The sequence below is a fragment of the Vigna umbellata genome, chromosome 8, assembly GCF_029865625.1.
Source record: "Vigna umbellata cultivar VRB3 chromosome 8, Vumbellata_1.0, whole genome shotgun sequence".
NCBI lineage: Eukaryota > Viridiplantae > Streptophyta > Magnoliopsida > Fabales > Fabaceae > Vigna > Vigna umbellata.
Window position 1 is genome coordinate 36,723,465 of NC_142172.1, and position 20,190 is coordinate 36,743,654.

Sequence of the window (20,190 nt, forward strand, 5' to 3'; positions counted from 1 at the left end):
AGATATTTAACTTTTAATTTAATTGAAATTAAGTTATAAAAACCATCGAGATATATACTTGGTGTTTTGGATGGTTAAAAAAGTGAAAAAAAAAAATTAAAATAATGGTGATCGAAATCATATTTGAAACCTAAAACGGTGTAAATTTAAATTGATAAATGTGAACTTTCAAGTAAGGAAGTATATCGTTAAATTTATGGCTTTAGAATTAAGCAAAAGATATGTTTAAACAATCTTTTTCTTCTAAGCCAATTAATGCTCAATCACTATGGTCAAAAGATCAACATCATACTCAGCAAACTCAGGAAGCAGATCACGCTCAGACAAGTTACCAACTAAACTAATCTTCTGTGCCTTTAATTATTTTCTCACGTTTTGCCTTATAGCTAATATTTGCTTTTGATTTTTTCCGAATAAAAAAAGGTGCTTTTGATTCAAACCTATATAACTGATGTAATAAAAGACATGGAGTAGTGAATGACACACTAACTAGAGGATTTTTCTGTATTGTTTCAGATGAGGCAGAATATTATCGCAAGCTTAAAAGGCTTTTCCAAAGTCCCACTGAAATAATTGAAGTGTTAAAGTTTATGATTTTCAACAAGATGCTCCTCAGCCTCTGTTTCATGGCGCTACCAAGACCACGGTTCGTTATTTCTTGTTTAGGTTATACTTTTTGTTTAAAAATAAGAATGCACTTTAAGGCACATTTTAAATTTTTAAGACGTAAAATAAAGATAAAAAAGGTCCCTTTTATAACTCCTCTATCTACCATTCATTTAAAACAACTGGAAATTTGTCCATGACAAAGAAAGAAAATGATTGTGACATTTTTGCTAAGTCAATATTGTGCTCTCTAAGTAATAATAGGATCAAAGAAGGGTAATTTGGACCACCAAAACCTCAGGCTGAAATGCATAACATCGGACAACCTATAGAAAGGACAAAACTATCTCTTAAAAGATAAGGACGATTATTACTCCTCTGATAACAAACACTCATGATTTTCTGATTTCTCAATAGCCTCCTTCAATTCTTTTTGGTCTTCTATTCTTGAGGGTGCTAAAATCATTTCTTGCCAAATGGAACCGGGTTCCATGATGATGTTTGATTCCTTGTAGAGATTATAAATGCAATTCGCTTCAACATTTAAATTGGCTATCCTCTCCATGCATTTAAAATGTTGAGGATGCACCAGTAAATCTTCACCACCATCTTTCCAACCTATTAGCTACAATATATTCCAAAAGTTATTTTAATGACATGGGACAATAAAACAAAATTTTCATAATGTAATTAAAATTGTTAAAATTTACCTTTGGTGGATGATCAATCGCATTTGTAAAATAAAGTCTAGCATTATCTACAAGCTCACAGTAGTCTGGAAATGCACGGGCAAAATTTTGGTGAGATTTTAGTTGTGCACTCACCCTGACTGCTCTTCCTGTTACAACAACTCTCCTGTAAAAATTCCAATGTGAAAGGTTAATTGTTAAATTTACAAAATCAATTAGTTAATTAGTAACTTAGTATGCATGTATACCTGATGGCTCTAACAATTGCAATGTAACTGTCACAAACCGCACCCACTAACTCAATCCTATAAGGTTGTCGAGTGCTTGTTTTCCCGGTAGAAGTTTCCCCCTGTTCATCTGTAATCTCTTCCCAATATTTCTCATCAGCCGTCCCATCATCATTTGTGTGATAGCCTCTTCCAATTCTATATCTGCATCTATGAACATTTCTGGCCATTGCAATGGTCTGTCGTACAAATGGTTCCCATGACATGGTACCATCCATAATTACATCTCGACCTTCATTTAATGCAGTCACGAGGAGGGATTCTGCAGCACGAGTGGAATTCTCATGTACCTGTTCAGATTTTTGATAAACATAGAACGGCCATTAGTTATAAATAAGAAACAAGGATCTTGTTAAAATGTAAACCAAAACTACATAACGACTTTAACTGTCTAATGACAGTTCTCCTACTCTGTACATGATAGGTTTCCAATAGGGAAAACTAATCAAGAACACTCTTCACACAAGCAACAGAGAAAAACAGAAGAGAAAAAGAATAGTATCGTGTATTATTCACAAAGAATTGAATACACAGAGATGATACAAGAGGCTTAACCCTCCTCCACAGGACTTAACCTGTTAACCAACTAACTGTCAACAAACGTACCACATCCAACTAACCAACTCCTATTTATACTAACACCTCATCAGTACCCTTAACTGTGCGAATGTTAATTACCCACAGCTAACCTCTCTGACTCACCCTCCTATTTCTCCTCTCATGTACAATCCACCCTGTTTATCCTTATTTCTATCAGTACATATATGGGCTTCTTTATTAATGAGAAATATATCGTTTTTCTCTATTATCTGCGTTACTCTTTTCTTCGCCATCTCTCTCCTTTCCCATAACTTTCTACAGCACCAACACTTAAGTTAAAAAAAATATATAATTACAACCTGAAAGTCTTCACATAGAAGCATACCGATTCAGAAATTTTTAGCTGTTCCATATAATCAAAAGGTCGGTGTTCTGTATTAATGCTCTTATATACTCCATCTGCGTGTTTAAAGGCATCTGCTTCAACAATCACATGATTCGTAGCTACTTGTAACCAAAATGCTCTGCAAAACCATTGTATAATTATAAATAATCAAATTTATAAAGTAAAGCCAGCATAAATAATCTTATTTAAATTTATAAAGTCAAGTTGTAAGAAAAAAATATTTTCATAGTTGAATATTAAATAATAAATTCTATCTACAATGTTGTAGTTCTCACCGCTAACAGATTTTATACTATAACAAAAGAGTCACTACATGCGTAAAGAAAATTATTCAGTAATACAACTGTTTGCTTTATATGTTATGGGTGGACTGGTAGGTATTAATAGATGACTGTATTTATGGATAAAAATTGAAGGATGCAAGAAGCAACTGCATTAGTGAATTGTATTTACAATGATGTAATTCTTACCTATGCTTAATGCTATAGTATAATAAAGCATCAAGTCTAAAAAAACCATTTATTTTTTATATGCTATAGATGGAAATTTTATAAAACAAACAATTTTATAATAGGTCGAGAGGGTTACTCTTTAAGAATTGCATCACGAATGGTGCTTTTTCCCGCACCCATGCCTCCTCCCATTAAGAGGAGTACAGGACTTCTGTTTACCGGTATCATTTCTTGACCATGCAGTGCTTTCATTTCTTCTATCAACGTTGAAAATATTCTGGTCATTTTCAACTCCTTTGATAATCTTTTGAATCTTTCTTCTCTGCCAAAGTATTAGGTACAACAAATATTTAAATAAATAATAATGCATTTCTCACATATTTAGAAGAAATTTATGTTCTTAAAATTTCAAAAACTTAATAAAAATGGTAAGGATTAAAGAAAATAAAATTTTACCTTGTAGCTGTCAATGCTATTTCTCTTAGCTTTGTCGTCGTCGAGGAAGACTCCGGGTTTATAGCCTGCAATCAACCAATAAAAAAATGGAATCATTAATATAGTAAGTTGAAAAGATAAGCATGAAAAGAATATGATGCTTTACTGTACTAGGAAAGCTAACATGAAATTTTTTTTAAAAAGTAAGAAAAATAAATGAGATTTCTACTTTATTAACGACAGTTGCAACTTCATCCCAGTTGAAGGAAAAATAACTCAGAATACATCTCTCGAATTCATGCTCCAGCTTTGTATACAGATGATCTACGTTATCTATGTTGCCATTGAAAATATACTCATACATTCTCTCATCGTATCCTTCAGATTTTTTCAAATACTGTTGAAGTAGTAGGCACAAGAATGGAACTTTTACAGGATCTTCAAATCCCAGCTGTCTTACTGCAAGCAAATGAATAACACATCATATAAAAAAAATAGCCAAAACATGTAGGGTAAAGGAATTCAAAACCCAAAACAAACTTACCAACATAGTGAGGGAAGCCTTCTATCATTTTGGATTTCTTTAGAGGAATGATCTTCTCGTTGTTGTTTTGTTCTTTCACCACTCTAGACTTGTTGTTTTGTTCTTTAGCCACTCTGGACCAGATTTGTTCTTTCACTCTGGACCAGTACGTGAAAGACAATGTGGTAGCAATTAAACCAGCGGAAACAGTGAGAACATGTGACGACTTCATTTCCAGAACTGCCTCGTTAGACTGTCTTTTAGTAGCTTAAAAGAGAACAAACTTGGTCTCCATTAATATAGCATAAGAAAATAAAGAATTAAAAATAAAATCTGTTTAAAGAAAATAAGAAAATGAAACCAAGTCAGACTTATGACTACAATCTATTACATCCTAAAACTCAAAGGAAACGAAAAAGTGCAGAAACAGTACCTAATTAATTTCTAATCATTGCAGCAAAATTTAAAAGCATAACCTAAACTACTTTCAATCAAAACGAACACTTAAACATTTCATCAACTCATAACAATGTAAGAAACTAAGCAGAATTAATACAAGAAATATAAAAGCAACATGTTCAAACTAAAATTGAAGTAAACACCTAAAATCTAAATGCAAAATCAAATATTAGCACTAAATCACAAGCTATCAAATTGCACAAAACTAATTTCCAAAACAGCAGAAATCAAAACAATGGAAACTATCATTATCTAAACCATTTAACAATCTAAAATCACAACTGAAACAATAGAAAGCGTAAAAATAGAATTCCAAAAGAGAACCAGAATGTAAACGAGAACAGAACAAAGTGCACGAAATTAAAATTCATTGAAATGAAATGGAAGAAAAGCACGACCGAGACTACCACGGGCGCTCACCACCGTTATCGCTCGAGCAGAGTCCAAGATTACAGCAGAAACTACTCTAAAAAAACCTCAGAAAAAACCTAATCTCGCGATATCTCTCTATACCCTACTCTACTCACCACTGTCTAACACTGCACATTCACTACCCAGCACACACTGGTTAGAGAGAAAGCCCAACACAGAGAAAAGAAAAATGGAAAAAGCAGTTTGGCGCGCTACCGAAACAGCCCCTTTAGATTTTGTTTTTATTTAAAATTTTGATAATTTTTGTCTCTAAATTTTAAAATTAAAGCGATATAACTTTTTTAATTTAATTATGTTAGTTTTTATGTATTAAATAATATTTTATATTATTATTTAAATTGTTTATTGTTTATTCTGTTTTAGTTGGAAACATTTTTTTATAAATAAAAAATGTTTAAAATAATTTGATTAAAATAATTATATTTATTTATTTATAAAATTTAGAGATTAAAATATAACAAATTTTACATAATAATAAATTTTAGTTTTGCATCAAAATTAATAAATTAAAAACATATTTAATCTTTTAAAAGTTTAACTATTTTGATAAACATTATTCTAAATCTTCTCCAATTTGTCAGGAAAATCTAAAGGCGTTATTGTTAAATCAGTTTATTAATTATAAAGGTTTTAATGCGTTGAATATATTAGTTTGTTCTTAATAGAAGTACTTTTAGAGAAAACAATGTATGCATTGCCAGTTTAAATAATTTTATCAGATTATTATACTTTTGGCTCCTCGCTCAGTATCAACCCACAGACCCTCTTGCCAAATCGGTGGCTATTCTGAAGCGTGTGCCATTGCTCACAAGGCCCGCAGCTCTTCAGAAGCATAGCCAAGCCATTACTGAGGTCAACAATTTGGTGAAAGCAACTCTGCAAGTGATTGAGGTAATCTTTGAGCTGGAGAAGCTTACCAGTTACGACATAAAGGATGTACCTGCTTTAGGGCTTGCAATAGAGCAAATCCCTGTTGATGGTCACTGGGTCATCATCACCATCGTCTCTGTAGTTACTCAGATTGATGGTCTCATCACTGAATCGTAAGTTACCTTCTTCTTACTTAATGCTTAATCGTTTCCTACATGTACAACTTCCTTATTATTTTAATGAATGTATAATTTATTGATTGTTTAAGAGAGGACAAACACGAACTGTCTCACTATGGTCAAAAGATCAACATCATACTCAGCAAACTCAGGAAGCAGATCACGCTCTGTAGACAGCAGATAGGTTAGCAACTAAACTAATCTTCTGTGCCTTTAATTATTTTCTCACGTTTTGCCTTATAGCTAATATTTGCTTTTGATTTTTTCCGAAAAAAATGTGCTTTTGATTCAAACCTATATAACTGATGTAGTAAAAGGCAAGGAGTAGTGAATGACACACTAACTAGAGGATTTTTCTGTATTGTTTCAGATGAGGCGGAGTATCATCGCAAGCTTAAAAGGCTTTTCCAAAGTCCCACTGAAATAATTGAAGTGTTAAAGGTTCTGATTTTCAACAAGGATGCTCCTCAGCCTCTGTTTCATGGCGCTACCAAGACCACGGTTCGTTATTTCTTGTTTAGGTTATACTTGGTTATAAATAAGAACGCACTTTAAGGCACATTTTTAATTTTCAAGACATAAAATAAAGAAAAAAAAGGTACTTTTTATAACTCCTCTATCTACCATTCATTTAAAACAAGTGGAAATTTGTCCATCAGAAAGAAAGAAAATGATTGTGACATTTTTGCTTAAGGCAATATTGTGCTCTCTAATAGGATCAAAGAAGGGTAATTTGGACCACCATAATCAGGCTGAAATGCATAAAATCGTACAAACTATAGAAAGGGACACAACTATCTCTTAAGATGGAGACCAAAATTACATAAATATATATATATATATATATATATATATATATATATAAGTATCAAAATTTATATGAAATGTTTTTTTTTCAAATGATCTAACTTATTGACAATATATTTACATTAAATATGTTAAATACTTTAAAAAAATACTTAATTAATTAGAAGTCCCTAATAAATTTTGGACATTTTTAATGAAGTCTTATTTGATATTTTATTTGCCTATTAAATATTCACATTTTTTTCTATTTCTTAATTGAATTATTACTGTTTAATTTGTTTGTTAATTTGTGAGGTAACTGTTATTTTGTCCTAATCATTTTGATTTCTTAACTCCAGCTTTAAGAAAAAAAATATAAAATTATATAGTTAATATAAAATGATATTGTTAATGTAATGTTTTTTTATTGTTTTCATAATAAAATATATTACCAATAACGATCACATTAATGATGGAGACTCTTACAATCCTTTGATAACATAGATAATGATATAGAGATTGATTATGTGGATAATGGAGAGAGCATGTCTTATTATTCCTTATAAGTTTGTAGTAAAAGTCTTAAGTCACTTGTTTTATAACAACACTATCCTTTTTATATTAATAATAAAATCTTCCATTTATTAACCCAAAAACAAATATATATGACGTCATCCAAAATAACAACCACATCAATTAATAAGGAAAAAGTTAAAAATAAATCAATTAAAAAGTATTTTTTAAAATATATCAATAAAATTTAATAGAAATTCAACCAAAAATATCAAAATGTATAATCTAATTGAAACTTAATTAAGCATTTCAAAAAGAAATATTTAGAGACAATTCTATCAATTTCACATATAAGTGAATTTATAAGAAAATTTGGTATATTTCTTAACCATTATGTAAATACTAAATTATTTCCTAGGACAATAACAGTCAGGATCCCGTGGTCCCAGTACGAAACCACGACTATTTTAAAAAAGAATAATATAAATATATTGGTAATGGACATCCGTTTCCTTCTTATATTTACATGCAAAAAAATAAAAGAAAAAAAAAATTTACGCATTATGAAGCGATGCTTTAAAGTATTAATGATTTACGCATATTATAGTTCCTAATGATGATTCATTTGTTGCTTGGTAGGTGGAGATGACGGTGCTAAAAAAGAAGAACGTGTACCTGTTTATTTCTTCCCTAGACATCACGGAAGAAGAGATTTCAGTACTACGACCTGTTTATGATTCGATTAAAACTAAGGAGAATTATAAGATTGTGTGGATTCCTATTGTGGAGGCATGGACCGAGCTGCTGCGCAAGAAATTTGAGGTTTTGAAAAGCAAGATGCCATGGTACGTGGTGCAGTACTCTGGAATCATAGCTGGATACAAGTAGATTAAGGAGGAATGGCACTTCAAAAAGAATCCTATGGTTGTGGTGTTAAGCACTCAAGGGAAGGTGCAACACTCCAACGCATTCCATTTGATTCAGGCTCATGGAACCAGGGCTTTCCCGTTTACAACTTTCAGTGAACAACAAATAAACAACAAAATCAATTGGGTTGGCTCTGTAGTAGGCAACATTCATCCCATCATAAACGGCTGGGTAAAATATATTCATTTCTCACAAAAGTACAAGATTTTATCATAATTCAACAGTATTTGTTTAAACTGTGATGTGATGTACGATACTTGTATGAACAGGTGGAAGGGCGGAAATACATTTTGTTCTATGGAGGGAAGGACAAAGAATGGATCCAACAGTTCAATAAGTACGCGAGTGCCCTTGCAAACGATGTGGCTGTAAAGGAGGCAAAGATTTCCATAGAGTTGTTTTGTGTGGAAAAGGAAGACAAAAGCCTGGCGAAGCGGTTTTGGAGTGGCATAGAGAGTTTGTTTGTGACTAAAGTTCAGAAGCCAGTTGATGCAGTGACCCAAGAAGTTCAAAAGATGCTTTCCTACAAGAATGAAAGCGGTTGGGCTCTCCTCAGTAAAGGGCCATCTGTGGTGACGAGTGCATGGAATCGCAGTCTTGAAGACAGTGGCGGAGTTTGAGAAATGGAAAGAAGGCATAAAAAAGGACTTTGGGTTATCCTTCAAAGAGTACCATGCGAAGATTGCGGCCACCACTCACCGTTGCTCACACCTTGAGATTCCTAATGTTGCAGGAAAGTTACCAGAGACCATCAAGTGCCCAGATTGTCCTAGGGTTATGGAGATTTTCATCAGCTATAAGTGCTGCCACAATGAGAATACCGCCAATGCCATACAATAGATTCAATGGGACTGCCTTGTTTTGTCAACGTGAGAGAGAGAGAGTGTGTGTGTATGAATACCTGATCCGTCTATCCTTTAGGATAACGTCCTACTTTCTCTATTAAAATAAAGATCTCTCTCTGTATCAAGATAAAAAAAAAAGTGTCTTAAGTTATGCTTTCTATGGAGCTTAATCATATCTTGCATTCAATTAAGTCTCCTATATTATTGTATTGCTGTGTTCCATCCATGATTGTGATTTTGTCTGTAATACAAATTTCCTGTCATTATTTTCATGATATTCTTGGAACACATTATATTCTTTTCATACAAATAATTTTTATATGTACAAAAGAAAAATAAAATAAAAAACAACCGAAGAGAAATGAATATAAAAAATTTATATGTCAAAATATCGTTATTCATTTTTCTTTGTGATGACTTCATTTACTTTTAGAGGAATGATAACAAAAATTACTTACTTTAACACCACTTTTTACTTTTTTTTTATAAAGTAATGATACCATAATACATTTATTTAACACAGATTACAAGGATAAAATAATAAAAGAAGTATAAATTTTTGTATTGTTTTAAAAAAGAAAAAAATAAAAAGTAAATAAAGATAGTGTCAAATTAATGTAAAATATTTAGGTGTGTTAAATAATTTAGTATTTTTCATGAATGAATGTTTAGAGTTTAAGGATTTTTCTTTGGCTGTATGTAACTATCATTATTATTTTATTCTTATATTATGTTGTCAAATAAATATAATGGACCTCAAAATATCATTACCCTATATACTACTTTTTACTTTTCTTTCATAAATATAATTTTTTATAACTATTTTACCTCTGTATTAATTGTCAGATAATTGTTAAATGGTATGAAATAATTTTTTTCTTTTCTTTTTTTTTTTCATTCCTGCACTTGACTATCTAGCATTTTTTCCATATTTTGTTTGAGCTTGTTTAATATTGGTAGACTCCTTTCTTTTTCAACTGTTCACCAACACTACAGTGTTTTAGGACTAAACAAACATCATCAATAATAAATGCTTAACTTTTCTTGTTTTATTGAATTGGCAACCATGACTTGCTATTATGTATGTTATATTTAGTAAAACATCGGTCAACTTTTGTATAAGAATTGTTGATTTTTAGCTTTGTTTAGAAATATAATGGTAGTGATGTATTATTAATTAAAACGAATTCTTACTATTATCATTAATATGTTTATTTTTTAAGCAAAAGTATTTAGTTTAAAATGAAAGACCAATTTTTTTTAGACTATCCATCGTTCAATTAATCATAACGTCTCTCTATTAGTTAGTTAGCTAACACGTATGTAAGATAAATTTAGGAACAAGATTTTATCAAAATATAAACATTAATATGGGAGGATATATTTTTATTTAAATACTAAATATTTAAAATTTTATTGAGATTTATTTTAAAGAGTTGTTTTTTATATTAAAAATGTTATTGTGGAAAATAATGAAATTACCATATACTAAGTTGTATATTTTATTAATTAGATATCTTTTTATTATTATTATAATATCTTAATTATTTATATAAATTTTAAGAGAAAAAATATAAAATATAATTAAATAATTTATACTTCTGCATATGAAGTATATGTTTCTTCTATTTTTTATTTATACGAAGGCGCATTACTTAAATTTGGGATAAAATAAAATTTTCTTGATATGTTAAGTCAAAGAACTTATAACTCAATGTTATTTCTTCAGTAAAAAAAATTGAATTAATGTTATTGAATAAAAGTTATAATGAGATATACCAGTAATTTAGTATACTCTGTAGCTTTTTTTTTTCTAAAATGAATTTAAAATTAAAATTTAAAATGAGGTAATTATCACTGTAAGAAAATAATTGAATGTAAGTAATTTTAGAAACAAAAAAAATAATTAGACACTATATTCATTAATTTAGATGTTATTTTATAAATTAAATGTTGTTAGTATTTAAAATGGTCTTTATAAATAAAAGATTATAATTTATTTATGAATTATAATCTAAATTGATCTCTAATATTAATTATCATAATTTTATTTAACAAAAAATTAGTGTTTAAATTAATTAGAAATCAATTTAAAATCAAGAATAATAAAGAGTTAAAATCTTTAAAATTATTAATTATTTTAATCTCTAAAATTATTTATTATTTAATGATTTTTTTTAGTTAAATTTTACATTCATAAGGTTTCACTCTCATCTGAGTCTGCATGTATTTGACTTTTTCTTTAAAATTTCAGTGACTCTAGAACATTTGTACTGTTGATAATGCTCAACTTACTGGTAACTTTAGGGTTTCTGTAACGCCCCCCCAGCAGCCTACAGGGAATGTCGACTGTCCCCACAGATCACCACGTGGCTTTCCAGTGTGTTTTGTCCTCACTCGCACACTTTCCGGGAAAACTTCCCAGAAGGTCACCCATCCCTAAATTGCTCCAGGCTAAGCACGCTTAACCATGGAGTTCTTATGGGTCAGGCTACCGAAAAGCAAATGCATTTTGGTGATATGAGTAGCCCAATCAATTCCTTTAAGCTATCTTTCAACCGTATAGTCCCATACCTATACAGTCTCCAGATCCCTCTCATTCCGGTGTATGTCCGATTCGTCCATGTACCCCTTCCACTCGAAGCCTGCCAGGAGTCGCACTCCCCGCCCTCGTCAGTGCCCGGGCGTCACAGTTTCCATCACTCACCATTAACACCTCCATTGTCTCTTGTCAAATTGATTGTGTTGAGAATCTAAGTGTGAGTTTAAGTCCTACGTTGGATAGAAATAAGAAAGTAGAACATTATATAAAGATGAAAGACTCATTAATCTATTGTATTAAGATTTTGGGCAGAGAGTGATGTCAATATCTTATATGGTTGGACTCATATTTCATTTGGTATTGTGTCTCCTAGATAAATCTACTCCTTGATAGACCCAACATGTCTTCACTCGTGTCCTCCTTGCCCATGTTCTTCTCCAAATTGATTTTATTCATTTTGTTATCAAAACCCTAATTTAAGTATTGGTATATATTAATGCTTTATAAGTCACAAATAGAGTGAAGTAATAGAAATATGAATTGGATTTGAGAGAGTGTCAGAAAATCAAATGTGTTTTTAAGTTTCACATCACAAATATAGTGAAGTAATAGAAATATGGATTGAATTTGAGAGTATTGAAAAATTAAATGTGTTTTTAAGTTTCACGTAAAGTAACGTGAAAAAATGAATTCCATATAATATATATATATATATATATATATATATATATATATATATATATATATATATATATATATATATATATATAAGATTCATAAACTTGTTTGTCTTAAAAGTTTAAGTTAGACTAATTGTATTGTTTATTTAGTGAACTTTCTCTCTATAAAATATCAAAATTAATGGATAGTTTTAGTGAGTGACTCATACAAATATAATATAAATATTTTATATTGAAAATATTTTTAACAAGAGACACCATAAATTTATTTTATAAAATTTTGAGTTAGAAACAGTGTAAATCCATTAAGTAGATTGGATTCAGATTTTGTGTTGATCATCCAATGAACCCCTCTCTAAAGTCCCATAAGTTTGAGTATTAGGTCCAGCTTTTTGATGGAATAATCCCTAAACGCTATGTTTTGTTTGGAGCAAATAGAATAAAAAAGAAAACACTTTTGTATGAAATTGAGAAAATATTAACTTAGTTTGGTCAAAGAAAATATTAACATAGTTTGAGAAAATAGAATAATTAAAAATTTTATTTTTAAATTAAAAAAATTCTAAAATACATTTTAAATAATATTTTATGATTTAAAATTTTTCATCATTGTTAAATTATAATAAAATATGATATATTTTGTATTGTCAAAATATAATAAAATATTGTAAAATATGATTAAATTTTATAGCGATTTTCAACTTATATTAATTTTTTATTTTCTACCAACAACATTAACATTTCTCACAAACTACTTTTAATATATGAAATTTTGAAAATTATTTTTAATTGTTAAAAACTTTATTTGTGACAGTAATTTTAATATTTACAAATATAATAACTTTTGTAGTGATTAGAGATGATAATGAGTCAGACACGCAGATAGTGTTTAAAAAATATATTAGAATATTTTAAAATTCACATGTGTATGCGAATATCAACAAATATTTAAAAATATATATTTTATAAAGAAAAAATTTAAATAAAATTACAAACAAAAAATATATATATAATATAATATAAATTAAAATTTAATTTTAATTAAATTTAACCAAATAAAATATAAATTAATTTTAATTTTAATTAAATTTAACTTAATAAAATATAAATTAAATTAAATTAACAAAAGAAATGTTCCTATCTATGATAAAAAAATTTATTAAGTTGAAATTGTGTCGTCTAGATATTGTATGCAGCTCGAAGGTTTACTTTTAAATATTTAGTACAATGTTATATCAAAATACTAATAAAATATAAAATACTTATCTTTTCTAAATTTATTTAATAAATCCTTAATTATTTAAAAAGATAATAATAAAAATATCAATAAAAGATAAAAATAAACAAAATAAAAATTATGATAATATCAAGCATAGACTAATATATGTGAAATTTGTTCAAGCCAATGAACTTAGAACGTAAAAACGATGATAACCACAAATCTTGATGAATGATTTAGACGAAGAATAGAAAGATATGACCATTAACACAAATATGAATGATAAAAAGTGGTTATATGAGATCCAACAAACTTAACTTTAATGACAGAAGTTAGAGTATAATACATTAGAGACTATTTGATCTTCATTAAAAGGGAATGAATAGATTATTAGTTTTTTTCTTTGTTTTTTGTTTTATCAGCAAAGAGATTATTAGTGAGTTATGTATGATGGAAGAAGAGAACACAACACCATTGTTTGAAAGCTATTGGAAAAGGAACCCAAAGGTGAGAATAGGAAACAAATTAACAAGAGTCACTAGTTTAGCAAATGGTTTTCACACTAATTTTTTTCAACATTATACTTTAGTTTCTCAATCAACATATATTCAGATGAGATAAAGAAATGAAGCTTTTGGCTTTGGTTTTTAATAGTAACATGTATTTTCAAGATAGACTTTTATTGTTTTCACAATCGAAACCAAAAGCAATTAAAAAAAGATTGAAATAAAAAAGAAAAACTTGTGGTAGAGAATATGCTTCAGTTATTTTCAAAGCCTATTATTCATTACATACTTTGGTTTTTGCTATAACCAAAACTTATTCTATAAGTTTTTTAAATTGTTTTTTTTTCTGTCCAGATTTTGAATTTAGACAAAACTAAAACAATAAGAAAAATCCAAACGTAAACCAAACATATCAAAAATATATTAACAACATAGAAAACTATATAAATTTTGAAGAACCTAGAAACGCATAAGCTAGGTCATGCAACAATGGAAAAAACACTTCGAAACAAAGAAACAAGTGCTACAAAAAATCGACCTGAATGCAAAACCTGAACACAAATGACAACACAAAATGTGTATTTTAAGAAGAACACAAGGAGCCTTAACGAAACAAAAAAAAAAGCAAGGAGAGAAAACGAACGAGTAAGCCAACAATGGAAATGGAACAAGGTGAGCAAGAATAGAGACGACTGCAATTGTGGCGAAAATGACACCTCATGAGTGCAATAATGATAAAGAAATGAAGTGACGTTCGTCTTCGTACTAGCAATGGAGAAATGGAAATCGGTGTCTCCCAATTGTAGAGGAAAACAAAAGAGTTCTAAGCGACATAATGAAATAAATGTCTTTAGTAGAGTTCTAAATATATGAAAAATGAACTCAAAGAAACATGTTTTGGGACAATAAAAGATTAATTTGAAGCAAATACTCATGTTAGGTGCCTTTGGAATCGCACAAAAACTTAAATTTTAAAATGTTTTAGTGTTGGACGCCAGACCCTTAACAGTGAGGATAAATTTATAACATATGATAATTTTATTATAATTTGATTTTATAATTAAAGCAATAGACTTCCATTATTTGTAAAATCGAAACCTATTATCTGACAAAGAGATAGAATTAAAAAATAATAATGGCACTTTTGAAATTTTGTGATGGATTTTGGTTTTTTAAATAACCAAAACATGTACTAGTATGTGATTTGATTATTTTAGAACCAAAACTATAGTTAGGAAAAATATTTCAAAAATATCATAAAATATTTCTAAAATATCATTTTGAAAGATTTTATTTCTCTTGAAACCAAAATCTATTAAGTGATTTCGAAAAACATTTTTTGCACTAATTAATTAGGAGTTATGAAATTCCAATCTTTGAAAGGAATAAAGTATATTTTACAAAACATATTTAGAACATACACAAAACCAAAAAAAAAAGTCAACAACATAAAAAAAATTGGTACTTAATTAAGTTAAAAAATAAATATAGAAAATAAGTTAAATACAAGACATAGATATATGATATTATTAACACTAATACTTGACACTAACAATATTGACAAGTTAACAAAACTTAAAATAAACAAAAGTGATAAATAAATAATTAAAAAAACAAAAATACTATAATATGACATGTGATATTTATAAAAGGAATATAAATTTCAATATAATGAAATAAAGATTGAGTCTATTTTAAAAAAATTATAAAAGCTTAATTGAGAAAATAATATACGTTACTTCCCGTAAAAGTGGTGAAGTTGATTAAACCAACTGCTGTTTTGAAGCTTATGAATGCCAAGAATAACAAGTGGATTGTGCCCCTACATTATAAGAGGAGTTTGAACAAGAATGAGACTCGAGTGCTAGTAAAACCCTTCATAAGTGTGATAATTCTCTTTTATTTTTATTATAACATGTGGCTTGAAGTGAAGAACATACTATTTAATTTGTGGTTATTAATTGTCATGCCTTGGTGGTTGAGATCCGGAAGTCGTGATTTGTTAAAATTTAGACTTATATATGTATAATAAAAAAAACCTAAGAAAAAGGCGAACAGTGACAAATTATAGTTATAAAGCAACCAAATTAATAGATTCTTTTGCCAGTTTTACCTGTAAACCTAAACAAATAGTTAGGATTTGAGTTTTAAAGAAAATGAAATTATTACAAGTTTTAGCTGCCTCTGTTGCCGGATTAATTGTCGTCGCTCTCACCACAACCTACCGACGACATGCGAGACGACGTGCAAAGATAGTTAGAAAGCAGAAGAAGTTGATTCCACTCCTAAAAAAGACGAAATCTAACGATCTTATAGAGATTGAAAAGTTCTCCCACTACGTTGGTATAATGTTTAATTTGTGACTTTCAATTTCCTTATTCTCACCTATGGAATTAATTAAAAGAAAAATACACATATATCATGATTTTATGTACATTGTCTATTATATATTTGTTTTTTCAATTTATCTATCTTTCTATTTACCTAACTTATAAATTTATTATTTTATTATATTTATATTCAATGTTCATGTATAAATTTATTATGTTTTATTCTTTTTATATTAAATGTTCATGCACTTTTTTAGTGTGTCTACAATCATTTTCTACATTAAAATGGATACCTTTTTAGTTATTGGAAAAGTTCCAAGTATAACAACCTTAAAACAGGTTTTCTTCAAGGGTTATAATGCATAATGTGAAGACACGTGTACACAAGGGTAAGGTATGTTATATAATGTTTTGACTATCTTATTTAATGATGTGGTTGCAGCAAGACAGATTGGATTTAAAGATGCTAATGAAGTTCCAGTATTATGTATATTGGCCCAAGACTTTCTGAAAAGATCCAAAGAATGTGATGAAAATATCTTTGAATACATTTGTAGTGTCTATGGCTATCCTTGGGATTTATATACGAAACTCATAGATGAGATTGAGAGATGCGTTAACACTTATTTAGCATTTCACTGGAATCAAGTTACACATCTCATTAGTTTGGTATTTATCTTAACTTACCTTCTTCATTTACCAATATTTTTTTTCTTCTTTAAATATATATATATATATATATATATATATATATATATATATATATATATAAAGTTCGTAAATAAAATGGAAACAGATATTGATAAATAATAAAGTTGATGTGACCCTTCCAAAATAAATTATGACATTATATTATTCTCTCTAATGCGTTAATCATATTTTTTTTATATATAGGCTTTAAGGGAAGAGTCTCCACATACAAAAAAATTCAAGAAAATTATATTGGAAGTTATGAGGTAAAATTATATTAATCTTAATTTTTACAATATTTTCTAAGGTAGTTCAAATTAATGTCACCATATTATGATGGAGCTAAAAGTTTTTATAGTTTTAATATATATATTTTTCTAGGTTGAGGGGAATGTAATGCGAAAATAAGTATATATATATATATATATATATATATATATATATATATATATATAATATTTGTTTGGCTAATATGGTGTGGTGTTCACAGAAAACAAAGGTTTGAAAGGGTTCAAAGACAACAAAGGTTTGAAAAGGTAAGCAAGAATATGCAGGTGAAAACAACAAATCATGACACGGATACGAAGATACTCAGTGAAAGGCGTCCGGTGTTACTACTTATAGGAGGTGGCATGGGAACCAAAAAGACTTTTATCTTTGAAGATATTATTAGAGTGTATTACTCAACTTTCAATCCTGCAAAATTATTATTCTATGATACTTATAGTTTTGCAAAATTTGTTTAGTGCAAAAATAATTAAATTGTGTATCAATGATTAAAACACAAATTTCATAAAATACTAATTATAGCACTCTAGTCCAAGTATTTGACACTCGTAAATGTTTATCTCACTATATAGAGGATGGATCTCACTACTTCATATAACATATAAATTAATCTGAGTAGTGTTTATCTTGTTATAGAATAGACTCTGCAATAAACACTCGTGAATCATAACACTCTAAATTCAATATTAAAGTATAAAAGAAATTTTGTGTTCTAACTTAGTTTTGCATATCTAAGTAAAATTATTTATACGTATCAAATGGCTTTGACAGAATATTTTGCTATGAAGGAGCTAAAAATCCTGTGGTAGTTGAGACAAATGTCTTTAATGAGACTGAAATCATATATATGGCCCTTAATTCAAGAGTTCACCATGATGACATGCTCCAAACTGCTGAATTGGTATGTTTGTGTGAACACCTTCATTTTTTATTTTTATTTTTATAATAAATGTTACTTGTTAGGAAAAATTGAATCTAGAATCTTTTCCATTATTCCTTTTAAATCTTTTGAACTAATCTTATATTTTTTAAATGTCAGTGAAAAAAGTTGAATCCATATATCTTTTTTCCTCCACGTCTATCTACTTCATGTTATTTTTCCTTTAACCTGATGTTATATGTGCACCATGTGACAGACTGTATATATAAATCCATATTAGATTTTAAGAACTTTCATGTTCATATAAATTTTCTTTTGAATTTAGTTATATTACCAAATGACTGAGATATGTTAGATTCTTATGAGTTATTTTTACTTAAAATTTGAACAGATGCATCAATCTTCCACCCATGTTGCATTATCTAAGCTTGTGACAGCTCTAAACGAGGGTCGAGATGTAATCATGGTTGATACATTATCATGTGAGTCGTTTGTAAAGCAGACTATTGTCATGGCAAGAAATATTCACAAATACCGATATCGAATGGGAGTAGGATATAAAGTAGCTGAAGATGGAACCGTCACTGAAAATTACTGGGAGAAATTACATGACACAGAAGAAGAAAATCAATCAAAAGGAATTTCTAACGGAGAACCATGCACACAAAAGCCTTATGAAATTTTCCTACTTGGCATGGTTTGTGAGAGTTATCTTGCTATGGTTAAAATCATTAGGTATACATGTTTGTGAGTTGTACCATGTTACTAATTAGGTAATTTTTTTTATTGGTTTGATGATTAACATTGCCATTGAAATTTTGACAGCAAAGCTATAATAACAAGGAGTGCAGTGAACGTAAATTCACAGTTGAAATATCACAAAATGTTTGCTAATGCATTTCCAAGATATTGTGATCTTGTTGATAAAGCCATACTCAGCGGCGCAGATTTTGTTGGTAGTCCACCAAATGTGAGAGTTTAATTTTACTATGTGAATATTAACATGTAATGGAAATAACAATTTATTTGTAATACATAACAGGTTATATGGAGCATCTTCCATGATGAGGATCGACAGGAATATATTAAAAAAACCAAGCTCTTAAAAGAATTGAGCGATTTGAATGTTGAAGCTGATTCCGTCTACGAACTTAACAAGAAACCCAATCGCATAATGGAACCTGATTCTCTTTGGAGTAAGATTGTTGTTCTATCACCTTCAAGAAAACGTGATCAAATGGAATTGAAGAACTCCATTGAAAGAATAGAGAGATCATTAAAATATATGACCAAATTATTTTGTGATACGTTGGAGCAGCATTAAACTATCACTATAGGTTTTGAGGTTTAGTTTGATATTTGTTAGTAGTATGGATTTAAGACAGGGAAAGATCACTGTATCGTTTTCATGGTAACATCTATAAGTCAATTATTTGATGCAGCTTATAAGCGGTATAAAACAAAATTTGAAAAGGGAGAATAATAAATTTTTTGAAAAAAACATGATGGAATAATTAATTAGTTTTGTATATCTCCACCTTTCCTATATGCCTTTCATAATGGCTGGAAGCCCAATTCATTTTCTATTTTATTTCAGTTTCTACACCCCTTTTTCTAAAATTAGGCTCAATAGTCCGTAGTGTTAAGTTTTCTCACCACCGTTTTGCTTTCCACCACACCTAAAATTTACCACTCCCAATACAATGTGAATCCGGTAATTAGCAAAATGTGCAAAGAGGAGGGAGCAGTCTTCCTTCATTCTTCGTAACTATCAGGACTTTCTATTTTTTTAAAATACAACCTCATTCATATACAAAACAAAACTTCCATTTGGTGGGAGAGGAGATTCATTCGTCCACTACCATCATCCAAAACTCCTAATTCTCTACACACAAAAAATAAAAACACACACTCACAATATCTGACAATCATCTTCAACCTATACTCACACGAGTTCTCCTCATTCCCACAATACTAGATTTCTTTTGAAACAAAATCACAACACAGAGAGTAAAGACAAAGAAACACACAGTGAGTTGTAAACAGATTTTGGGAAGGATTTAACGACATTCACACACAAGCAGAATCATCCAGTATAAATAATCC

General features: G+C 29.2%; 2 protein-coding genes and 1 pseudogene across 3 annotated transcripts; 2 read left to right on the forward strand and 1 right to left on the reverse strand.

The window, feature by feature from the left end:
• Positions 1-732: 732 nt before the first annotated feature.
• On the reverse strand, positions 733-5,005 carry LOC148194612 (calmodulin calcium-dependent NAD kinase-like). Of its 2 annotated transcripts, none has more exons than XM_088096002.1 (9): positions 4,818-5,005; positions 3,960-4,195; positions 3,645-3,874; positions 3,437-3,501; positions 3,117-3,302; positions 2,508-2,646; positions 1,544-1,872; positions 1,317-1,461; positions 733-1,231 (listed from the first exon to the last, which is right to left on the reverse strand). In XM_088096002.1, exons 2-9 carry the CDS (start codon positions 4,168-4,170, stop codon positions 977-979), a joined length of 1,560 nt encoding a protein of 519 aa, XP_087952128.1. In that variant the 5' UTR covers positions 4,171-4,195; positions 4,818-5,005; the 3' UTR covers positions 733-976. The 2 variants fall into 2 exon arrangements, with proteins under 2 accessions (XP_087952128.1, XP_087952127.1); XM_088096001.1 differs by having other exon boundaries at positions 3,960-4,205.
• On the forward strand, positions 4,312-9,190 carry LOC148194613 (protein SIEVE ELEMENT OCCLUSION B-like; annotated as a pseudogene).
• Positions 9,191-15,888: 6,698 nt separating this feature from the next.
• On the forward strand, positions 15,889-19,461 carry LOC148194614 (calmodulin calcium-dependent NAD kinase-like). The gene is made up of 8 exons (XM_088096943.1): positions 15,889-16,239; positions 16,669-16,895; positions 17,121-17,182; positions 17,407-17,592; positions 17,976-18,105; positions 18,476-18,819; positions 18,910-19,054; positions 19,127-19,461. The coding sequence occupies exons 1-8, from the start codon at positions 16,053-16,055 to the stop codon at positions 19,406-19,408; spliced, it is 1,563 nt and encodes a 520-aa protein (XP_087953069.1). The 5' UTR covers positions 15,889-16,052; the 3' UTR covers positions 19,409-19,461.
• The last annotated feature ends 729 nt before the right edge of the window (positions 19,462-20,190 follow it).

Excerpts from the sequence above, each read along its gene's own strand:
- LOC148194612 (XM_088096002.1), bottom strand. The coding sequence starts at position 4,170 with ATGAAGTCGTCACATGTTCTCACTGTTTCCGCTGGTTTAATTGCTACC. Across the intron at positions 2,647-3,116 it reads CGTGATGCAATTCTTAAAGA|AGCATTTTGGTTACAAGTAG; the intron begins GTAACCCTCTCG and ends ATGGTTTTGCAG. Across the intron at positions 1,462-1,543 it reads GCAATTGTTAGAGCCATCAG|GAGAGTTGTTGTAACAGGAA; the intron begins GTATACATGCAT and ends GAATTTTTACAG.
- LOC148194614 (XM_088096943.1), top strand. The coding sequence starts at position 16,053 with ATGAAATTATTACAAGTTTTAGCTGCCTCTGTTGCCGGATTAATTGTC. Across the intron at positions 16,240-16,668 it reads AAAGTTCTCCCACTACGTTG|CAAGACAGATTGGATTTAAA; the intron begins GTATAATGTTTA and ends ATGTGGTTGCAG. Across the intron at positions 18,820-18,909 it reads GCTATGGTTAAAATCATTAG|CAAAGCTATAATAACAAGGA; the intron begins GTATACATGTTT and ends AAATTTTGACAG.